Genomic DNA, 18,518 nt, shown 5'->3' with positions numbered 1-18,518 from the left:
TTATATCTCAGAGCCGAAGCAATTGGACGTCTATGGCGCCCATTACTGCAGCACATATTCTTCAGTGCTTTCAGGCTTGCACACTCAGTCTTGTGGTCTCATTTGATCTCAGTGTCAGAGTTGCAGAAAGGCCTCGAAGGGGCAAGTGTTTGAACATGACACTCAAGACATTTTATCCTGCTCGTTTATTTCAAAGTACTGTACGCTATTAGCAATTTTCTCAAGGATGCTTTTCAGCTTCCTTATTGATCACTTTGACATTGCACACAAAAAGTGAATCCATTTGTTGCAAGTATGAAAGTATGAAAATAAATAATCACCAAGCATGTTACAATATATACAAATATTTAATGAATAACAAAATGGTGGCAGCATTGGGACATTTGAACACACAGTGCAGCTGGTTTGCTTCCAGTGGAGATTTATAAAAAGCAACAATTTTCTTCTCGAGCCCACAACTCTTCCAACACTAAAACTACAATAACTAGTTCACATTCAAGCTACCTGTCAATGAGGGAGAAATTGGCAATTTACACAAAGTCTGACTCTGGGTCCATTCATAACGTCTGGTTTTGAGTGTGTATTATTTAAAAAGCCGCCTTTGCTCAAGCGTCAGGCTCTGAAGCGCACGACTCGCAACACTGGTATGGCAAATTAGCTCCACACTACTTCTTTATAAACGGTTGACTGCACTCCTTGAGAGCTGCACATTATATCCTCCTCTCAGCCACTCCACATTTCTCGGAGAGCCGTCTTCTCCACGCTGACATCTGACAATATGGCCGTCTTCACAGTTGTTTGTCCAATGTAACTCAGGGGGGGGGTTCCGCTAATAACTCGTCCGTACTTCCAGAGCATGACCGATGCTCGCTAATGCCACTTTGTGTATTGAGTCTATTTTTATTTCTCCGTGCGACGACTCAAGGCATGACGGTGCCTTGTGACAGGGATCGGGTCATCTCTGTGTGGACAAAGTAGGTCTTCAGTTCCCCTTTTCCTTTCACGTTGATGATGCCTCGACACGAGCACATGTAGCCCAACGTGGTTAAGATCTCACTCGTCTCCTCCGTCACCTGCAACAACCAAGAAGATGTTTAGAAGCTGAAATAATTCTTTCAAATTCATTAGATGTTCCTTATGAGGGGAGGCAGTGCCCCCGTGGCCCCCCCTCTAGCTCCGCCAGTGCATGTATGCTTTTCACCTGGATTTTTCCAAGCACTCCCGTCGTTTCCATCCGACTGGCCACATTCACGCTGTTCCCCCAAATGTCATACTGAGGCTTCTGGGCCCCGATGACCCCCGCGATGACCGGTCCGTGATTTATCCCTTAACACATGAAAATCACACAAATCAATATCTCACACATTCACACTCATGTGGTCTGACCTCACCGATTCTAAGCCGGAAGTCATTAAAGGAATGTTTGTTGATGACATCGAGCTTCCCGACCAGAGCGAATGCAAATTCCACCATGGTGCCCACGTGCATGTACTGTCTGTCGTGTTCCTGTCAGAATAAAACGTAAATTAACAATCATTTATCCTTATTGTGTCGTTTAGGAGTAAACTAGCTAGAGCTTGCCTGTGCACAGTCGAGTCCTGGCGCCAAGTTGAGTCCGGTGGCCGCCATGTAGGTACTCCCGATGGTCTTAATCTTCTCCACTCCGCTGAATTTTGGCTTTGAAAGTAGCTGGGGACACAAACAGGAAGTCACGTTACATGTTTCACACTCAACTCTCCAGAAGAATGGGGAAAAACTGATTACCTCATCAAAATCTGCTATGATCTCATTGAGGAGACGAAGACATTCGAGACCTTCCTTGTTGACGTCCGACTCGGTGTAAAACTCCTTGAAGTCCGGGATGGAGGCGAACATCACGCACACGGAGTCGTATGACTGATGGTAAAGGTCCTGAAGACCAGCAAATGTATTTATTTAAACTTGAAATTTGGCTTTAATGCCAAAGCACTACTTTTATCTAAATGCTGCTGTAATGTAGAAATATAAGCTGACCTCATTTTTCCAATTGCGTCCAAGGAAGTGTTCAGCCACGTGGGCGGGCAGGACGTTCTCCAGCAAGACCCGGTTGAGATTCTCCATGGTCTCGATCTCCTCGCACTCTCGCTTGAACTTGTCCCTCCACAGGAAATCCAACCTACAGTAATATTCATTCTGTTACAGGAGGACACAGAGTAAAGAGACACCTGCGTCATTTCCAGACAGCTCTTCAGAAAGTTTTTGGATGACTAATATGCAAAAAAAAAAATGCTTCTAAATGCATGCAGGTGCTTTAAAAAAATGGTTTAGCCCATTTTTTCTCTAGAAAGACTCAAGTTAATCAAACAGTAAATGAACCTCGCTTTTCTCATTTGTCACGCTCATTTGCATAAAAGACTGATATTTCCTCATCCCTCACGCTTGAGGGATTTTTGTTGACAGCAAGCATCACCCATCCAGGTCAAAACCTCCCCAGAGTGTTTGTGTTGGAGACGGTGGTCCCCGGCCCCCGCAGAGTTATTAGTGTGAGCAGTGCATCTTTCTTTCCCCTTGTGATTCGAGGATGCCGCCAATTTAGAAGACAGGGAGCATTTAAGTGCTGAGATCTATCTATATCAACATCTTGTCCGAGGGGAGACAAAAGTGGGCCAGGAGAAAGAGAGAGGGGGGGGGGCTCATTTTAGATGCAGTTTGGAAACATGGTTGTAAACAAGCTTTGCTCTAAATGGATTGAAAAAGGCCTCATTCGAGCTGACGGTGGAATTTTGCTATGCAAATGATCTAAAGTTGCCGATTAAAATGGATGCGGCCACAATATTCACGATTAGTTTATGCATGACTCGGCGGCGCCATATTGATTTTTTTTTTTTTTTGCATAACATCGACAATTACGTGGGCGGCGTTCAAATGCCAGACAATAGACTGGAGTTTATTTTGTGCTCATCTCTTTAATGCTGAATAGCCAAAGAAAATGAAGAATATAAGATGGAGTTAGGCGGAATTCGATAAAACAATTCTGTGTACTCTGCTATTTTCTGTTTTTTTTCCCCCCCTCACTTGTATTGAAATGGTTTGACCTCAAACAGCATGCAGGTAGGACAACACTAATTATAGAACAAGTCACATTTTGCTTCCAAGACAGAATGTCCTCCTCCCATCTGTTGACAGTTAACACAGAATGAGGACATGCTGAGCTTGTCTGGACCAACTGTGGCCTCTCTGGGGAGTGTGTTTGTCCGCCTTCTGATATTCTAGAGGGTGCCCTCCTATCTAGAACATCTGCTCTGGGCTCAGCTTTGATGGATAGCATTGCCAAAATAAAGATAAAACAAGTCATTGAAAAAGTGTGTCGGCTGAGCTTTTTATGTCTCGCTCAATTTAATGACGTGGAGGGAGAAGCGGGTCACACCAGTCGCTCTAAATCGACACCAGCTTGTCATTTGACCCGAAACCGTGTCGAACAAAAGTTTAAGAACAACCACCGACCTGTCTGGCCAAAACCAGCAATGTGATGAAGAAGATGAAAAGGGACACAGAGCCCATTGTTTTGAGGTCCTTCAGGATTCCTGGTCTAGTTAAGAAGAACCACAAAAACAGGATCATTATCAAGTCATATTAATGTAAACAAAACAACTATAAAACTCAATTAAAAAAAAAAACTACTTTGGGATGTTGCAGACATTTTTTTTTTACTCTATGCAAAACTGGCATGTGAGTCTACTTTTTATTCGGATTTTTTTCCCCATACTTAACTTCCATTAAATAAAAAGTGAAGGTGAAGCGTGGGAGGAAAAACATCTATTATCTGTCTCAGCAGTGACAATTCCACCTGTCAATCAAAAGTGTGACTGCATCCCCGGGTACCTGTCCAGCGCCTCGGTTGGATACAGAGCCTTGCTGAAACCGTCCAGAAGTGAAGCGTGCGTTTGGAGGATGATGATGTTGTAGATCACCAAGGCAACCAACATCACCACCATTTTTAACTCGTAGTTGATTCTCAGAAATACCGAGCATGATACCAAGCCCAGAATACAGCAGTAGATGAAATACTGAGGATGGGAGGGGGGGAGTAAATTCGAAATAATAGCAACAAATAGGGAACTCTCTGTTGTTGTTTTTTTGGAACACTTACCGGGAGATAAAAGCGTTTTTCTCCTGATGATTGAGCCTGGAAGTCCGGCATGGTGCCATTTGTTAAATTCACAGGAGGACCGCTTGCGAGCGTTTCAGGGGAAGCCAATTCTGAGAGCGTGGTGGATCTCTCAGCATCCTCCACAAAGAACTACAAGCAATTCCAAAAATAGTCAAACCCAGCTGAAAACATACCTAAAATAGTATCAACAAGAACCAATTAAAAAAACAAAAAAGGGTGGTGATGCATAATTAAAGCTTAAAAGAACTCGTGGTTGTCACACATTAAAGAGCCGCACGCTAATTCGTAACGAATAAAAAGCGATCATGAACAAGTTGGTCCTCACCATGTTGAAGACAGCCATCACAAGGATAAGTGTGGTGGTCGTCATGGTGAGAACCAATCGCAACCAGGGGTTGTTGGTGACGATGATGCGGGAGGACATGTTCAACCAGGGGAACGAGCACACCGATCCTTTTCGTCCTTGCTGGAGACACAAACAAAACACAAATTCTGTTACAGAGGTGTGGTGATTCCTGGATTTGAACCACGAACCACTAGGACACCGCGCTGTTATGTCACAATTTAGTGAAATTCATTCACAGACACTTTTTCATGAAAAGATGGAGTTGATTGCGTAATTTCACACTTGGGTGATCGGTCAGGCACTCCGGGAAGTCATTCGAATGCATAATACCTTGTTATTTAACATGGCTGACATTTCTCAGTATAGAACCAAATTACTTTTAAATGATGTTCTGTTCTCACCACCAACCAAGAAGAAAAAAAACCCACAAGAAAGCAAATGTTATCACGATTCTCCCCCCTCCCTTTTTGTTAATCTTCATCTATTTACGTACCTTGTTTGAGGACCTTTTATCAAGCTTTCCAATTCCTTTTGAAGCTTTTATCGAGAAACGCGCTGAATGAATGACCTTTGAAAACCCATTTAAAAAAAAAAAAAAGATCCCTTTCTTAGTGACATCCGAGTCGGTTAAATAGAAGCGGCCCATTTTCGGCGTGGAAAAATTGCTTATAAAACATTCCAGTCAGGTTGTAGCTTGCAAATAAAAATGAGTTGAGTGAGAATGGAGGAGCGCAAAGATGAATCAGACCATATTGGCGAACGCTCGCACTTATATTACTTTCCGCTATCATCATCAGCTCTGTCTGAACGAGGAGAATAGCTTCAAATAGCTTCCACGGTATTGAGATCAAATATCACACCAACGATGCACTATGTATTAATTGGTGCATTTTTGTCATTTACTCATCACTTAGAGGATCTAATTGGGATATTTGCAAGAGTCACAATTTATATTTTCCAGTAATTTTGGGTACCGTATTTTCCGCACTATAAGGCGCACCTAAAAACCTCCAATTTTCTCAAAAGCCGACAGTGCGCCTTATAATCAGGTGCGCCTTATATATGGACCAATATTGAGCCACTACAGCAGGCGTGTCCAAAGTCCGGCCCGCGGGCCAAATGTATATATCTTATATATGGACAAAGTTTTAAAATGGGCCATTCATTGAAGGTGCCCCTTATAATCCAGTGCGCCTTATAGTACGGAAAATATGGTACACAGAACGCCTCTGCAAAATCATCCACAGCCTAATCGTCATTATAAGATGCTGTGAGTAGATTTCAAATCAAATTGTCCAATTTAGTTTGCTGCAGCATATCATTTATAAAGCAAAGTGCTGTGAACACTCTCCGGATGTTCTCTGAGAAATACGCGGAGTACCCACCAGAACGTGACCAGCAAAGCAAAGAACCAGGATGAGTGCCAACAGCAAGAAGGCCAGGCCGAAGGATATCCCAAGCACAGCGGTTCTACGAAAAAAAAAAAAAGACTATATGAGATTTTCCTTGTGAGTGAATCAGATTTAAGGACAAGCATCATAAAGTGGATGATGTCATGACATGGCTAAAGGTTAAAAATAAAAGAAGACCAAATGAGAAAATCAATAGCCGTTCAGATGCTGAATAACCCCGAATAGCCCGGCCAGGCAGTAAATTAGCATGACTCGCTCTTTTCGCCGCCACACTTTGATTTACCTGAGCTATAATCACCAGCGGCACGGCGTCATCTCATCGCCGTCTGTATTTTACCCCCCCCCTCCACCTCCCAGGCCTCTTTAATGAATCTGGCGTCAAATCGCTTTTGTAACATCAATCTGCCGACACATTCGGAGACAGTCTCCAGCCAACTCACTTGGGCAGGACGAGGACTTGCACGATGAAGATGCAGGAGAAGATAAGGCAGGCGCATGTGATGTAGTACTTGAACGCAGGTAAGGTAGTGGATCTATACTGTTGATAGACGAAAAAAAAACATTTTTAAAGCCATATTGATTTTATTTTTGCAAAACTTGGAGTGATCATTAAAAAAAGTTGACTACTTGCGAGCTCTAACTCGCAAAAACACACATTTAATTACATTCGGGCACATCTGCCACGTTGGTGTAAAACAGATTCCGCATCAATTTGTTGTTTCGTTTTTAATTAGCTGCACAGCTGTTGCATTAGTTAGTCACTGCCAAACAGGATGTAAGGTTTTGCTTCCGAAGCAAAAAAAAACCAAAACGACTTAACGACTTGGAAGGCCATTCATTGAACCTATGGCAATTATCCGAGGAGAAAACTTTAGAATTGGCTTGATGAAGGGTCAAAGTTCACAGCATGTTGTTGGTGACTGCAACGGTTCCTTTAATGACCTTAGTTACTCAAGGAGCAATTGATTGACGCTGAGAACAATGGCGAGCGGGTGAGGGTGTTTTATATGCATTGGCTTTACCTCTGCCTCCAGGGCTTTGTTGTGAAAGAACAATGAGATCCTCTGGATGTCCTCTGACTTCAGCCACTGTCTGGAGAGCAGAGGAACATGGTATTTGTTAGGTAGGTTTGTCACGTTTGGGATTTAAAAATGTCATAGGTGTCAAACTCAAGGCTCGGGGGCCAGATACGGCCCACCACATCATTTTATGTGGCCCGCAAAAAAGAAATTTTACATCATTACTAAAATTAAAATTTTTTAAAAATAGAGATGTTGCCAGCAATTTTTACCACCATTCATCTTTTTAAACGATTTTTTTTTTTTTATAAGTCTCGGATTTTAAAACTAGTTATGCTCACTTCTGCGAGTTGATTCCGTCGATGGTGCGGATCATCCGCTCGTTGAGTTCTTCCTCAAACCTCCTCCTCTGTGACTTGGACCTTAGCAGAAGAGGTTGGGGTTGAAATTAAAGACCCAAAGTGAAAACAAAGCCCAAAAAAAACGCACCTCTCCCGTCGCTGAAAGTGGTACGGCCCCATCGGGACATCCTAGAAAAAAAAAAACATGTCACAAACATTTTAAAAGTTCTTCAATCAAGTATAACCGTACTGACCGTGGTGTTGATCTTGCCGTTGTCCGTGCTCATGCTATCACGATGGTGCAGGTTGGCGAAGGGCTTGGCGGCCCCCCATGACTCCAGGTAGCGGGTCATGCGGACGGACGCCCTCATTTTCCCGCCATCCAGAGACGGGCGAGAGCGCAGGCCCAGCAGAGGGCTGTGCTTGTCGGTCTGACACCCCAAAAAAAAAAAAGGTTAATACCATTGACAATGACATTCAACAACAATAACCAGGAAGTGGCCCCTATGTGACCTTCTCCATTCAGACCTACTTGAAAATAAAGTCTTGCTACCATTTTTTAATATCTGACAGGATATTAAAAAGCTCATAAATATGAATGGAGAGGGTAGTAAAAATAATGTGTGATGTGGAACCCCCAATTCACAAAGCATTCATGTCTTCTCCTCACCTTGGGGTTGATGACCAGGAAGGTGACCACACCATGTTCTTTCAAGTAAGAATCCCGACTCTGCCCATCTCCTGGTTCCACCTTGTAGGACCCCTTCAGGTACTCCAGAGTCACCGACGAGATGTGGACTCTTCTGCAGAAGACAATATTGTTTCCTTTATATAAAAAAAAAAAAATGGATGATGTTGTTATTTTTCAATCTCCTGTCAGAAGACACCACAGGGAACAATCGGTTGCCCGGTGAGAAGATTTCCTGGCACAATAATCGAACGGCATTAAAATAAAAAATGTCCAAATGGTTGAATTTAGAAGACCTGTCATACATCATTGCATGATTTCATCTCGCCTACATGTGTGTGCTCATGTGTCATACCCCGGCACACCTCCCGCCTCCATGTGATTGGCGAGCGTCACGTCATGTGACCACACGTCGTACTGCCACTTGCGGAGGCCGATCACGCCGCACAGGACGTTCCCGGAGTGAACGCCGACGCGCATGTTGATGTCGACCCTGGTGGCATCTCGGACCTTCCTGAGGAACGAAGCAATGTACACTTTTGAAAAGGATCAAGCTGTCGTGTTGAGTCGACAATCACTTTTTTAATTTATATCCTGCAACAATAGTTACAATAAAAAAAACTATTCATCTGTCAGCTTTGTTCATTTCCATAAATCAGATTTTGCATGCCACTGTTTTTTTTTTCCATTTGTTCGAAGTAATTAATATTTACTTGCGCCAGGCCGAGGCTTATCATAATGCGTTCACATTTTGTTTACTCGAGAGTTCAAACACGGCTAAAACCAATTCTGGCTTTCTTCCTGCTCTGACAGGCATGTGTGTGTGTGGCGGGACGATCCAAACAGTAAGAGAGAGAGAGATTTGGTATTTTACTTGATGGCCTCACACATATCCAAGCCCATCTTCACACAGTTCCTGGCGTGGTGTGGGAGAGACTCCGGCAGACCAGACACGCAATAATAACAGTCTCCCAGGATCTTGATTCGCATGCACTCGTTTTCCTATTGGCCAGAAAAAAAAATCATAAATATGTGACATATCAAAGTTAAATACAACTGAACAGTCCAACTGATTTCTCATTTTAAATTTTCTTGCAATCATGTATATCCATCTTTTTATTTCATGTTTTGGATTTATATTTGACACTTTGTGAATCATGACTGAAGACAAGGCCAATATCAGACACCCACTCACGTAACCTGTAACATTCCACAATGTGGGATGCCGAGTAGCTCGTGGCTGGACCGCTCTTACGTAACAGCGGCTCCGCTCCGTCCAGCGGCGGGCACAAAGCGTCAAGAGCCTGACTCAAGCGCTCAGATAAGCCCAAAGCTATCAGCCTACGTGTCTCGGAGGGTCGCGAGTGGCCACAGGATAGGTGGGGGAGATATATTGATTCATTTGATGGGAATGTGGCCTGAGATGACAATACCTTTGCAATCTGGTCAAACTTTCCAAAAAGTTCGTTGAGCATATGCACCAGCTCCCCAGGCGCGCAATCGCTGGCCAGCCTAGTGAAACCCACGATGTCAGCATAAAGGATACTGCGGAGATCAGCAAGAAATAGCAATCTTCAAAAATCCTCCTGCTCCCTCAACCTCATTCCCGAGTCATTATTGACGTTATTGTTATGATTTAATTAGTGTCTTTTGTATACAGCTCTAAAAATAGAGCATTGTGTGCTCGTGTGATTGTTTCCAAACCTCTTCTTGCAAACAATGCACTTGAAGACCACTTAAGGACATGGTCATAGTGTCCCCTTTGTTTAAAAAATCAGGACATTCCCTGGAGAGTCTTTCACGATAAGCCAAAAATGATTGTACGCGGCTCAATTTCATATGTGAAAAGAAGTTGGAGTGACCTCACTGTACAATGAAGGCGGATTAACTCTGATTTTGTCCATGGCAACAATAGGAACGAGAAGATTGGATGTGGAGAGGAGAGGGGGTGAAGAAATAAAAGCAGATGATAAAAGATAAGGAGGTCAAAAAGAAGAGAGCGATTAGCGGGAGGATATAAAGTAGCAATAAAGAATCGAGATAATAAAAAAAAAATCACCTGACGTTGGTGTGCCGTTGCACGTATAGATTATGGAAGTTGTTGGCGCTCTCGGTGCGACCGAATTTTGGGCCCTGAAGCCGCTGGATGATCTCGGCTTTCATCACTCGGGCGATGTGAGATGGTAATAGAGACAAGAGCAAACGTTCCTATGGAAGCGAGAGGATGGCTGTCACAAAAGTTTTCGGGGAATGGAAACAGTGACCCAAAGCATCATGTTGTGTAACCATAAAAAGTGCTCTTTTTTTTTTTTTTTTTTTTTAAAAAAGAGGCATTTAGTCGCACACCCATTAGCTGTTTGAGGCTGATGTTTCCAACCCGTGTGTGTGTGTAAGTGTGTGTGCATGCTAGAATGACGGAGCAGCCGCCTTAGGGGGTGTGACTCATAAATGCAGCTCCGAGCACAGAGGGTCATTACACTGTTCACTCACAGCACGGACTCATTTCCTAAAACGCGGCGGAAAATTAACAAGATTGAGAGGTTGCAGGGTGCTGGGCTGCACCAAAAATAGACAACTTTGCCACCCGCTTCACTGCACTCTACATTTATTATTACCAGTTACTTTGGTAAATGGACTAAAGTGATGTTTAGTCAGTGGTAGCTGATGAATAGGATCATTTTTTTGATTTTACGTACCGTGGGCAGATGTATTTCAATATAAAATATGTTTTTCAACATTTTTAATTATAGAAATTAATTTTTTTGTAATTAATTTATTTATAAAATGTTATTAATATAATTTTAAATGATATTTTTAATTATTTTGTATTCATGTATTTCTCTTTGTTATTCATAAAATATTATTATTCATTCAAAAATCATTTTTTATTATATTTATAGCTGTAAAAGGCTGGTTATATGTTTTTCAACATTTTTAATTATAGCAATTAATTTTTGTAGTAATTGATTTATTTATAAAATGTTATTCTTAATTAATTTAATTTTAAATTATATTTATTTTTGTTATTCATAAAATATTATTATTAATTCAAAATAATTTTTAATTTTATTCATAGCTGTAAATGGAAAGGCTGGTTATAGCCGATTCCAACCGAGCGTGCTCTCAATTATTAATTTGAGCTCTACGTGCCAATTGTCGGGGCTCAAACAAATACTGAATGTCAAGATTTGAATGTCAAGCAAATGTCATTCCTCTTTCCATACAATACGTATTACCAAATAACAAAACCTAACCTAATTGCTCAATGGGGATCAATATTTATATTTAAATCTGAATCTGCCAAATATTTGGGAAAAATATACCTGCTGGTGCTTCTCAAATTCCAACTTGATGGGGGACTTGATACAGTTACAGGTATCCTGGTAAGTCTGCTTGAGGGCCAAATCCATCAGGTGTTTGTGGTACGCCCCCGCTAAGTTACCGCAGGTAAAGATGATCACATTGGCCAGGATCTGCACACACATTAAAAAAAAAAAAACCACACAGAGGTGACGCATGTTTTGCCGCTATCTCCCGCCCGCCATGCCCGCCTACATGATTACCTTGGAAGAGCAGATAAGAGCGTACACTTCAACTGCACTTTCCCACCACTGTGTCAACCTCAGGCTCTTTAAAAAATGTGGCCATGCATATCAATAGGTTGCCCTTTGGTCTTCTAGCCAAGGGCAACTCGCTTCTTTAGACAGATTTTAATGTGTGTGTGTGTGTGTGTGTGGATCGCTTTGTGAAAGTCTGGCCATCCGTGACATTTCCTTCTATCTCTGGGCTTTATATGGCATTTAGTGTATTTATGGAGACAATCGCAGCATTTAGCCTTGTGCTTTGTCGGTCTAAAAATTTTTTGGGATAAGTGGACATAATTCACCATAATTACTTTTTTGTCCCAGACACATAAAGTACCTCAAAGTGGGACTATTTTTGGGCTGTGCTACCTGGATTTTGAGTTTGATTTCGTTTTCTGAGCTAGTTAACTCATTGCATATCAGATTAGATTGAAATGAAAACTGGAAAATCAATAATAAGTGTTTTTTTTTTTCAAAATCTCACCTGCCAGACGAGAGCTTCCGAGTCTTTGGCGACGGAAGCCAAGCAGATGCTGAGGGTGACGGTGTGTGACAGGCAGGTGAGCGCGCTGGCCATGATGGCGCCCCTCATGGAGAAAGGCAGCATGGTGTAGACCACAAACACGATGAAGAGGAAGAAGGAGACCTGCGAACACAAAGACAAACATCCAAATTGAGTTCAGACCTATAAATGGCAGCTCTCATCAAAGCGTGACATCGTCCTTGTGGATTTCCTCCGCCGTCTGTCCACCCTTTCCTGTTGTGACGGCGACCATCACAACGAGGCCATCTTTTCAACCAGATGAACTCTGACCTTCCTGCCTTGCTTCCTGTGTCTTACTTGACACAAGCCATTTGGGTTCAACCAAGATATTTTTGCTTGGATTTGATCAAATGAGGGGAAAGAGTTTTTTTTGTATAGGTTGTCCGTTGCCACGGCAACCGAGAAGGCTGACTGTGGTGAAGCCTCCTGTAGATGGAGTGCACAGCGTTCGGTAATTTTGGTGGAATTGACATTGGCAGTCCAATTTCAGGCACGTCACTCGCCGCCCCGGCCGAAGCCAGCTCGGCGTATTTCATCTCCACCGTCGCGGGTTCTAAAACACCCTCAAGATGGGAGCTGCAGCCGCCATCACTTGGCATGAGCTTCCTTGATTACTTCTGATTGCATTGATTGAAATTTTTTTCGAGACCAATCAAAACAGAAAAAAAAAATACACTTCTAAGTGCCTGATGGAAACGAGGCAGAATGTTTGCAAGCCAGCGTAACATGTGGAGTCATCTGCGTCCGAGCGGCCCTTCTCCCCAGAGAGACTATCCCTGCTCAGAAATTGAATAAAGCCAGGACTAAAAGGTTAATGGCGCTCGATAAGAGCTCGTACTGCACGTGGACGTGACCGAGTGACTCTGGCATTCTTCTCGTGTTTGACAGCATTGCATTTGTCTGTTTGTGTGTACAGATTGCACACTAGAAGTCTATACGCTGCTTTGTTTTGTTTGCTATTAGCTCTGTGGGCTCCGCTAATCACCATCCAAGCAGCCCACTGAGAAGAGGCTGCAATTTCATTTTTTTTTCTTCTCCCTTTACATAGCCCAAACCATTTCCTTGCTTTTTCTTAGAGAAAGTCACACTAGCCCACACCATATTATGTCAGGTGTCCCAATAGTTTTGCTCACGTCAGAGACGAGCTATAGAACGATTAATAATTCAGATTGATTACGCTCCCACAGGTGGCTGGTGATAAAAATATCTCCTGTCATGGAGGACGAAGCAAAGAATTGTCACCGTGGGGAGAGGAAATTTGGGCCTGAGCGTGTGCGGTGGGGGGGAGTCTGCAGGGAACCGGGGGTGGAGGTCCGGAAGGGGCGGGGGCGCCGTCGGCAGGTGGGGAGAGGACAGGATTTGATAAATATGCGGAGACAAGGTGCGAGATGGAGAAAATAGGATTCCCGAGAGAGCGAGTGAGTCTGGCGCGGAGGACGAATGTGTCTGACTGCTCCTTTGCTCGCATCAGACCTAATTAAGATTTGTCACATGAGGAATTAATTTAGACGCACACACATCATGTAGACAGTGTGTAAAAACACGACTTACACAAATTCAGGTGCCTAATAGAAGCGTAATGACAATTTTAGCATACCTGGTCCCAAGGGCTGAGGATCCCTCCGGAGAACATGAACAGGTAACCCATGGTGACCAGACACGCCCATATAAGGAGGGAGAAGAGGCGGAGCATACGCTTGAAAATTGACTCGATGCAGACTAGGATGAAGATGGACAAGAAGAGGAAAAGGGCCGTGGGCACCGTGATCAGAAAGGTCAGGTGGTCCTCAGTGTTCTGAGGAAACAAATTAGGGAAATGTTATTTAAAAAAAAAAACATGCTTTCTTTTCACCTTTGACCTAACAACAAAATGCTCGCTATCTTTTCCAATGCTAATGAGGCAAGCCGGCACAATATGACATAAACAGTTGAACAGACTGCGAGCAGATCGGCGAACAGACAGACGCTCTAAACCCGGAGAATGTGCAAGAGCATCACTTCTGCGCTCGCTCGGTCAAAGTCAGCGTTTTTGACACTGTCAACACACACACATCGTCCAATTAATGCACTTGAAACATTTGGCTAAGCAGAATTTTCTCACCGTCCATTAACAACAGAGGTGGCAAAAGTCAAAACACAGAAAATAAAAACTCTCGTAAAAAAAGTACCGATTCGATTTTAAAAAAGTAAAAAAACAATATAAGAGAGAATTTGAGGCGAGGCCTTGTAAAATATATTTGTGTAAAGTAGCTTGTGTAAGGTAGTATGAGTCATGGTCTGGCACCGGGGTCCCGCGGGACCCAACTACTGACGCCACAGCACTCTTTGCAGCTCAAGTGCACAATAGAGGCTAGAAGTAAGGACTCGCCGTTTACGCCAGACACTCCAGTTATTAACTCAAGTATTTTAGTATTGCGCTAACGTGTGCACTTTGTATATTTCCAATTACCTGCGCGTTTTAATGCATTGTATTGTAATTATTTCACTCTGGGGGAATTTAGCTGCATTGATGGTTGCGTCAAAAGATGTTTGATTCAAGTCGGGATTATAAGAGGACACATGTCAACAAATATAACAATTTCAAGGGATTTATTTTTGCACTGAAAAGTGTAGATAAGCGAGAAAAGGAAATGAGACACTTCCTTGGACAAACACACCCAAGCAACAAGCACGTACAGTTTTTTTTTTTTTCTATTCAAAATGAGAGTACTTTCCATCCCCATAAAATCAAAATGCCATCAATCACAGGTTTGATCAAAATATTCTTTCATTTCACTTAAATTTTGGGTGGTCTTGTAGATTTAAAAAAAAAAATCCACTTCCATCTTCCGCAACTAATCTCCTGCCAATCTTTAAATCACAACTCGCCTGACTACACATAATCATCCAATAGTAATAAAATGGAATGAGTGCAATTCATGTACACTCGCAATATGGGAATACAATGACTGACATTTATTGATCCAGTTCAAATAAAAGATTAATCCCACTCTACTAGGAAAAAAAAGCTATTATAGAAGTGACATGAGAGAACCTCAGTGATGCACAGAAAAAAAAGTGCCTCTGCATGTGACTCCATTAAAAACAACACTTCATCGACAATAGCTTGTGTTTACAGTCCAAACAATAGCTTTCTCTTGACCAAAGCACTTACGCCTGCGTAAGCGTGAACCGAGCTCTCACGCCGCCTCTTGATCCACTTGGCAATCCCGGCATTGTCGTTTTTAAAGTGGCGCTTGACAATCACACATAATAAACTGAGCACTCAAAACACCATAGACAGGCTAATAAATAGCGTCGGTGTTGCTATAGCCTTTAAACAGCAGAAATTTGGGGACACAAAAGGTGCAGCAACACATCTAGACAGAATTTTTTTATTCTGCTACACTCATACGAACAAGAAAACTTCCCATACATTTTCTCAGAGCAGCACTTCTATGAACCGAGTCAGACATTCATTTTTCCTGATGGCGCCATTAAAATTTAAAACAAAGCAAAACGGATGGAGCAGAGGCACAAGTTCATTCAACTTTAGGATAGTGTTATCAGGAGAACTGCTGCCTGACTGTGGGATTCATTTTCATGGTAGATTCGATGAGGAAAAACGAATTCTCAACAGTACAGAGTCACACTTGGCCTGATTTAAATGGAAATATGGAACGATACGGATGCCAAGAGCTGTTAAACACGGGCCGGTCAGAACTGTTATGGATTATTATGACGATTTACAAGCTCATGATAGAAGAAAAAAAATAAACCCAGCAATACTAAGCGCTATCTTCTGCATTTTTTCCCCAGTTATATTTTAAGCACCACATTATATTGTTATATTAGTTATATTTGCAAACTGTGTGTTGTGTTTTTATCAGTGCTATAAAAGTAATTTTTATTATTTTAACATTATAAAACATTTTGTCTAATGCATTTTTAATTTTTATACATAAAGAGGCATATAATAATGATTACTGTTATGGTAAGTTCATCAAACTAGCACTACTGCTAAATAATAATAATTATAATGACAAAAATGAGTTTCATAATTTTGTTATGATCCAATTTGTCATTTCTAGTGCTCTAGTTTGCAGGCATCAGATATATTTCTCCTCCTAATAATACATCATAAAATATTCCTTGATATGCACGTATTTATATTTAGATTTAGTTTGCAGTACATATTATACAAGACATAATAAATTATAAAATAATGACATTGAATTATGACAAGTCCCAAAGAGCTAAAATTAAGTGACTGCTAAAAAAAGCATTGGCAGCCAATGAAACAAAGGCAAATTTAAAAACAGCATCAAAGCTCTCAATCACAAAGGAACGCACACAATGTATTTCTCTTTCAAACTCATTTTCAAACATGTCATCAATTCAAAGACGGCCAGAGCGCGGGAACAGACGATAAAAAGTTCAAAACATGCCCGGTGGCGCTCACTCACCAGCCCCGAGGCGAAGAAGACCACCAGCAGCGCCAGGCAGGTTCCCATGACGATGAGCAGCAAGAAGACGATGAGAGGATGCTGCTGGCTCATCCTGTAGTAGGACTCGTAGAGCCAGTCTTGCCTCTTCTCGCCCTCCGCGCACGTCTCACCCCCCTGGAAGCTGGGGCAGCCGTCCGCTCCCGGGCCGTCGGGCCCCTCGCCGCCCTCGGCCCCATCGTTCTTCTCCAGCAGGTAGCGTCCGCGGGTCCACAGAGCCTCCTCCCACATGGGTGTACGCCTCCAGGGGGGGCGGCGGGGGGTCACGCCAAAGAAGTTTGGCTTGAATGTGATTGATGCACGGATGAGTGGATGGAGATGCCAGCACTTGCTCCCCTCAGGGTTTCCCTCACATCTTCTCAGGACAGCATCACTGATGAGCTCCTCTTTTGGGGGGGGAGCCGGCCTCTCTCTGATTGACGTCCTCTCCGGCTGCAGCGTGCTACTCGGCCGAGGTGCAGATGAGGACTGGGAGGGAGCGACTGTGTAGCTGGAAGGGTAGAGGAGGGGGGGAGGAAAAAAAATGAGAAAGGGAGAGAGGGGGTGTGGTGGGGGAGAGATTATGTATATGCGTGTAGTCCGGAAAGAGCAGGGGGAAGAGAAAATGCTGTGAAACTGGCTGAGGGAGGGTATAAAAAAAAAAAAGAAGATAGCAGCGGGTTGAGTGTGTGGAAAATGCCTTTTGAAAATGAGTGAGTGAGACAGGTTGTACCAGCGGTGCTCAAGCTCAAAGGTGGGAAATGTACTCACAGTCTGTACTTAAAGTCTAAATATAACAAATAAAAAATGGTGACAGCAGATTTGACTCCTTCACCTAGTAAAAAAAAAAAAAGCCTATTGTAAAATGTACTCCGTTATTTAAGTATGAATGAATTACTGTGATTGATATAAAGAGGGGGGGGGGGAAATATGAGAAGATGAAAAGAGGCCTAAAAAAGAAAAGGGAGGAAGAGGAAAAGGAAACAAAGTCAGGAAGGGGGGGAAAAAAAAGCCTAATCAGGAAGAACACGAGCAAGAGAACTGGAGGTGGAAGGAGAGCAGAGCTTCAAAAGGCGGGAAAATGCCGCTAATGAGGAGAAAGTCGGAACGGCATGATAGCCCATGTCAGAGTAAAACCAGTTTCTCAGAAGGCTGCAAAAGAAGAAATACATTATTAAAAAAAAGTGGCTAGCTCGATGTATCAGTATGCAAAATAATCGATAGGAATTAGAAAAATAAATCTCTTCAGTCCAATGTGCAGCCCAAAAAAGTTTTCTGGACACTCATCATCCAGTTGCTCAAAGTAATGACCATAATGAGCCTTAATTTATTAGCTCAGTTTCGAACAACGTGCCAGATGTCGTCCTATTTCCCGGCTGTGGCGCACTAAAATCAAATAAAATGTATTTTTTTACCGTATTGGCCTGAATATAAGACGACCCCGATTATAAGACGACCCCCTCTTTTTCAAGACTCAACTTTGAAAAAAGCTTTGACGACTCACCTTTCAATGAAAAATAACTCGACTTATATTCGGGCCTATACGGTAATTCTGCAAGGCCTTAATAAAACCCAAAATACACCCCCCCACCTGAATGCAATGGTCTATTCCCCATGGCCTTCTTGCTTGAGGTAACAATGAGCGATGTGCTCCCAAACCACATTCCACCTACGTCCTCGCTGGGTGTTGTGTTGCTATAAATGGACTGAGAACACTTTATAAGCTTTGCAAACCATGTCACAAACAGGTGCGGCGGTGCCGACCCCCCCACGTACACACAAAAGCGGTGACAGAATGGGAACACGTGGAGGAACAGTGGCCTGAACATACTAATCCTGAATCAAACACCCTCCCACATGGAGTCACAGTGTCAGAATAAAGGACAAAGCAGCTAACCACACGTCAGTGCTGCCTCCGAGCCGTAATTGCAATTGTCTCGGCTAATTGTCTGACTTTTCAGTTACGCTCAT

General features: G+C 42.8%; 1 protein-coding gene across 1 annotated transcript; it reads right to left on the bottom strand.

The window, feature by feature from the left end:
- Positions 1-328: 328 nt before the first annotated feature.
- Positions 329-17,055, bottom strand: adcy2b (adenylate cyclase 2b (brain)). Its single transcript, XM_088365452.1, has 25 exons — positions 16,530-17,055; positions 13,682-13,879; positions 12,025-12,186; positions 11,280-11,429; positions 10,016-10,164; positions 9,390-9,501; positions 8,831-8,958; positions 8,312-8,470; positions 7,939-8,071; positions 7,523-7,699; positions 7,417-7,457; positions 7,269-7,349; positions 6,931-7,000; positions 6,349-6,446; positions 5,882-5,966; positions 4,476-4,616; positions 4,130-4,279; positions 3,862-4,046; positions 3,484-3,568; positions 2,014-2,172; positions 1,765-1,911; positions 1,582-1,689; positions 1,392-1,506; positions 1,202-1,326; positions 329-1,073 (listed from the first exon to the last, which is right to left on the bottom strand). The coding sequence occupies exons 1-25, from the start codon at positions 16,797-16,799 to the stop codon at positions 921-923; spliced, it is 3,381 nt and encodes a 1,126-aa protein (XP_088221578.1). The 5' UTR covers positions 16,800-17,055; the 3' UTR covers positions 329-920.
- Between the last annotated feature and the right edge of the window lie 1,463 nt (positions 17,056-18,518).

This window comes from Syngnathus floridae, chromosome 21 (genome assembly GCF_059516105.1).
Source record: "Syngnathus floridae isolate MCC-2025c chromosome 21, RoL_Sflo_1.0, whole genome shotgun sequence".
Classification (NCBI taxonomy): domain Eukaryota; kingdom Metazoa; phylum Chordata; class Actinopteri; order Syngnathiformes; family Syngnathidae; genus Syngnathus; species Syngnathus floridae.
Note: the sequence above shows the minus strand (reverse complement) of the source record. Positions and strands in the feature narration are given on the sequence as shown.

What these genes read in the sequence shown, in the direction of transcription:
- adcy2b (XM_088365452.1), bottom strand. Translation starts at nt 16,799, where the DNA reads ATGTGGGAGGAGGCTCTGTGGACCCGCGGACGCTACCTGCTGGAGAAG. An exon ending in AATTTGAGAAGCACCAGCAG is followed by an intron (nt 10,165 to 11,279) that starts GTATATTTTTCC and finishes TCGCTTCCATAG; the next exon opens with GAACGTTTGCTCTTGTCTCT. An exon ending in TGACTTCCGGCTTAGAATCG is followed by an intron (nt 1,327 to 1,391) that starts GTGAGGTCAGAC and finishes TCATGTGTTAAG; the next exon opens with GGATAAATCACGGACCGGTC.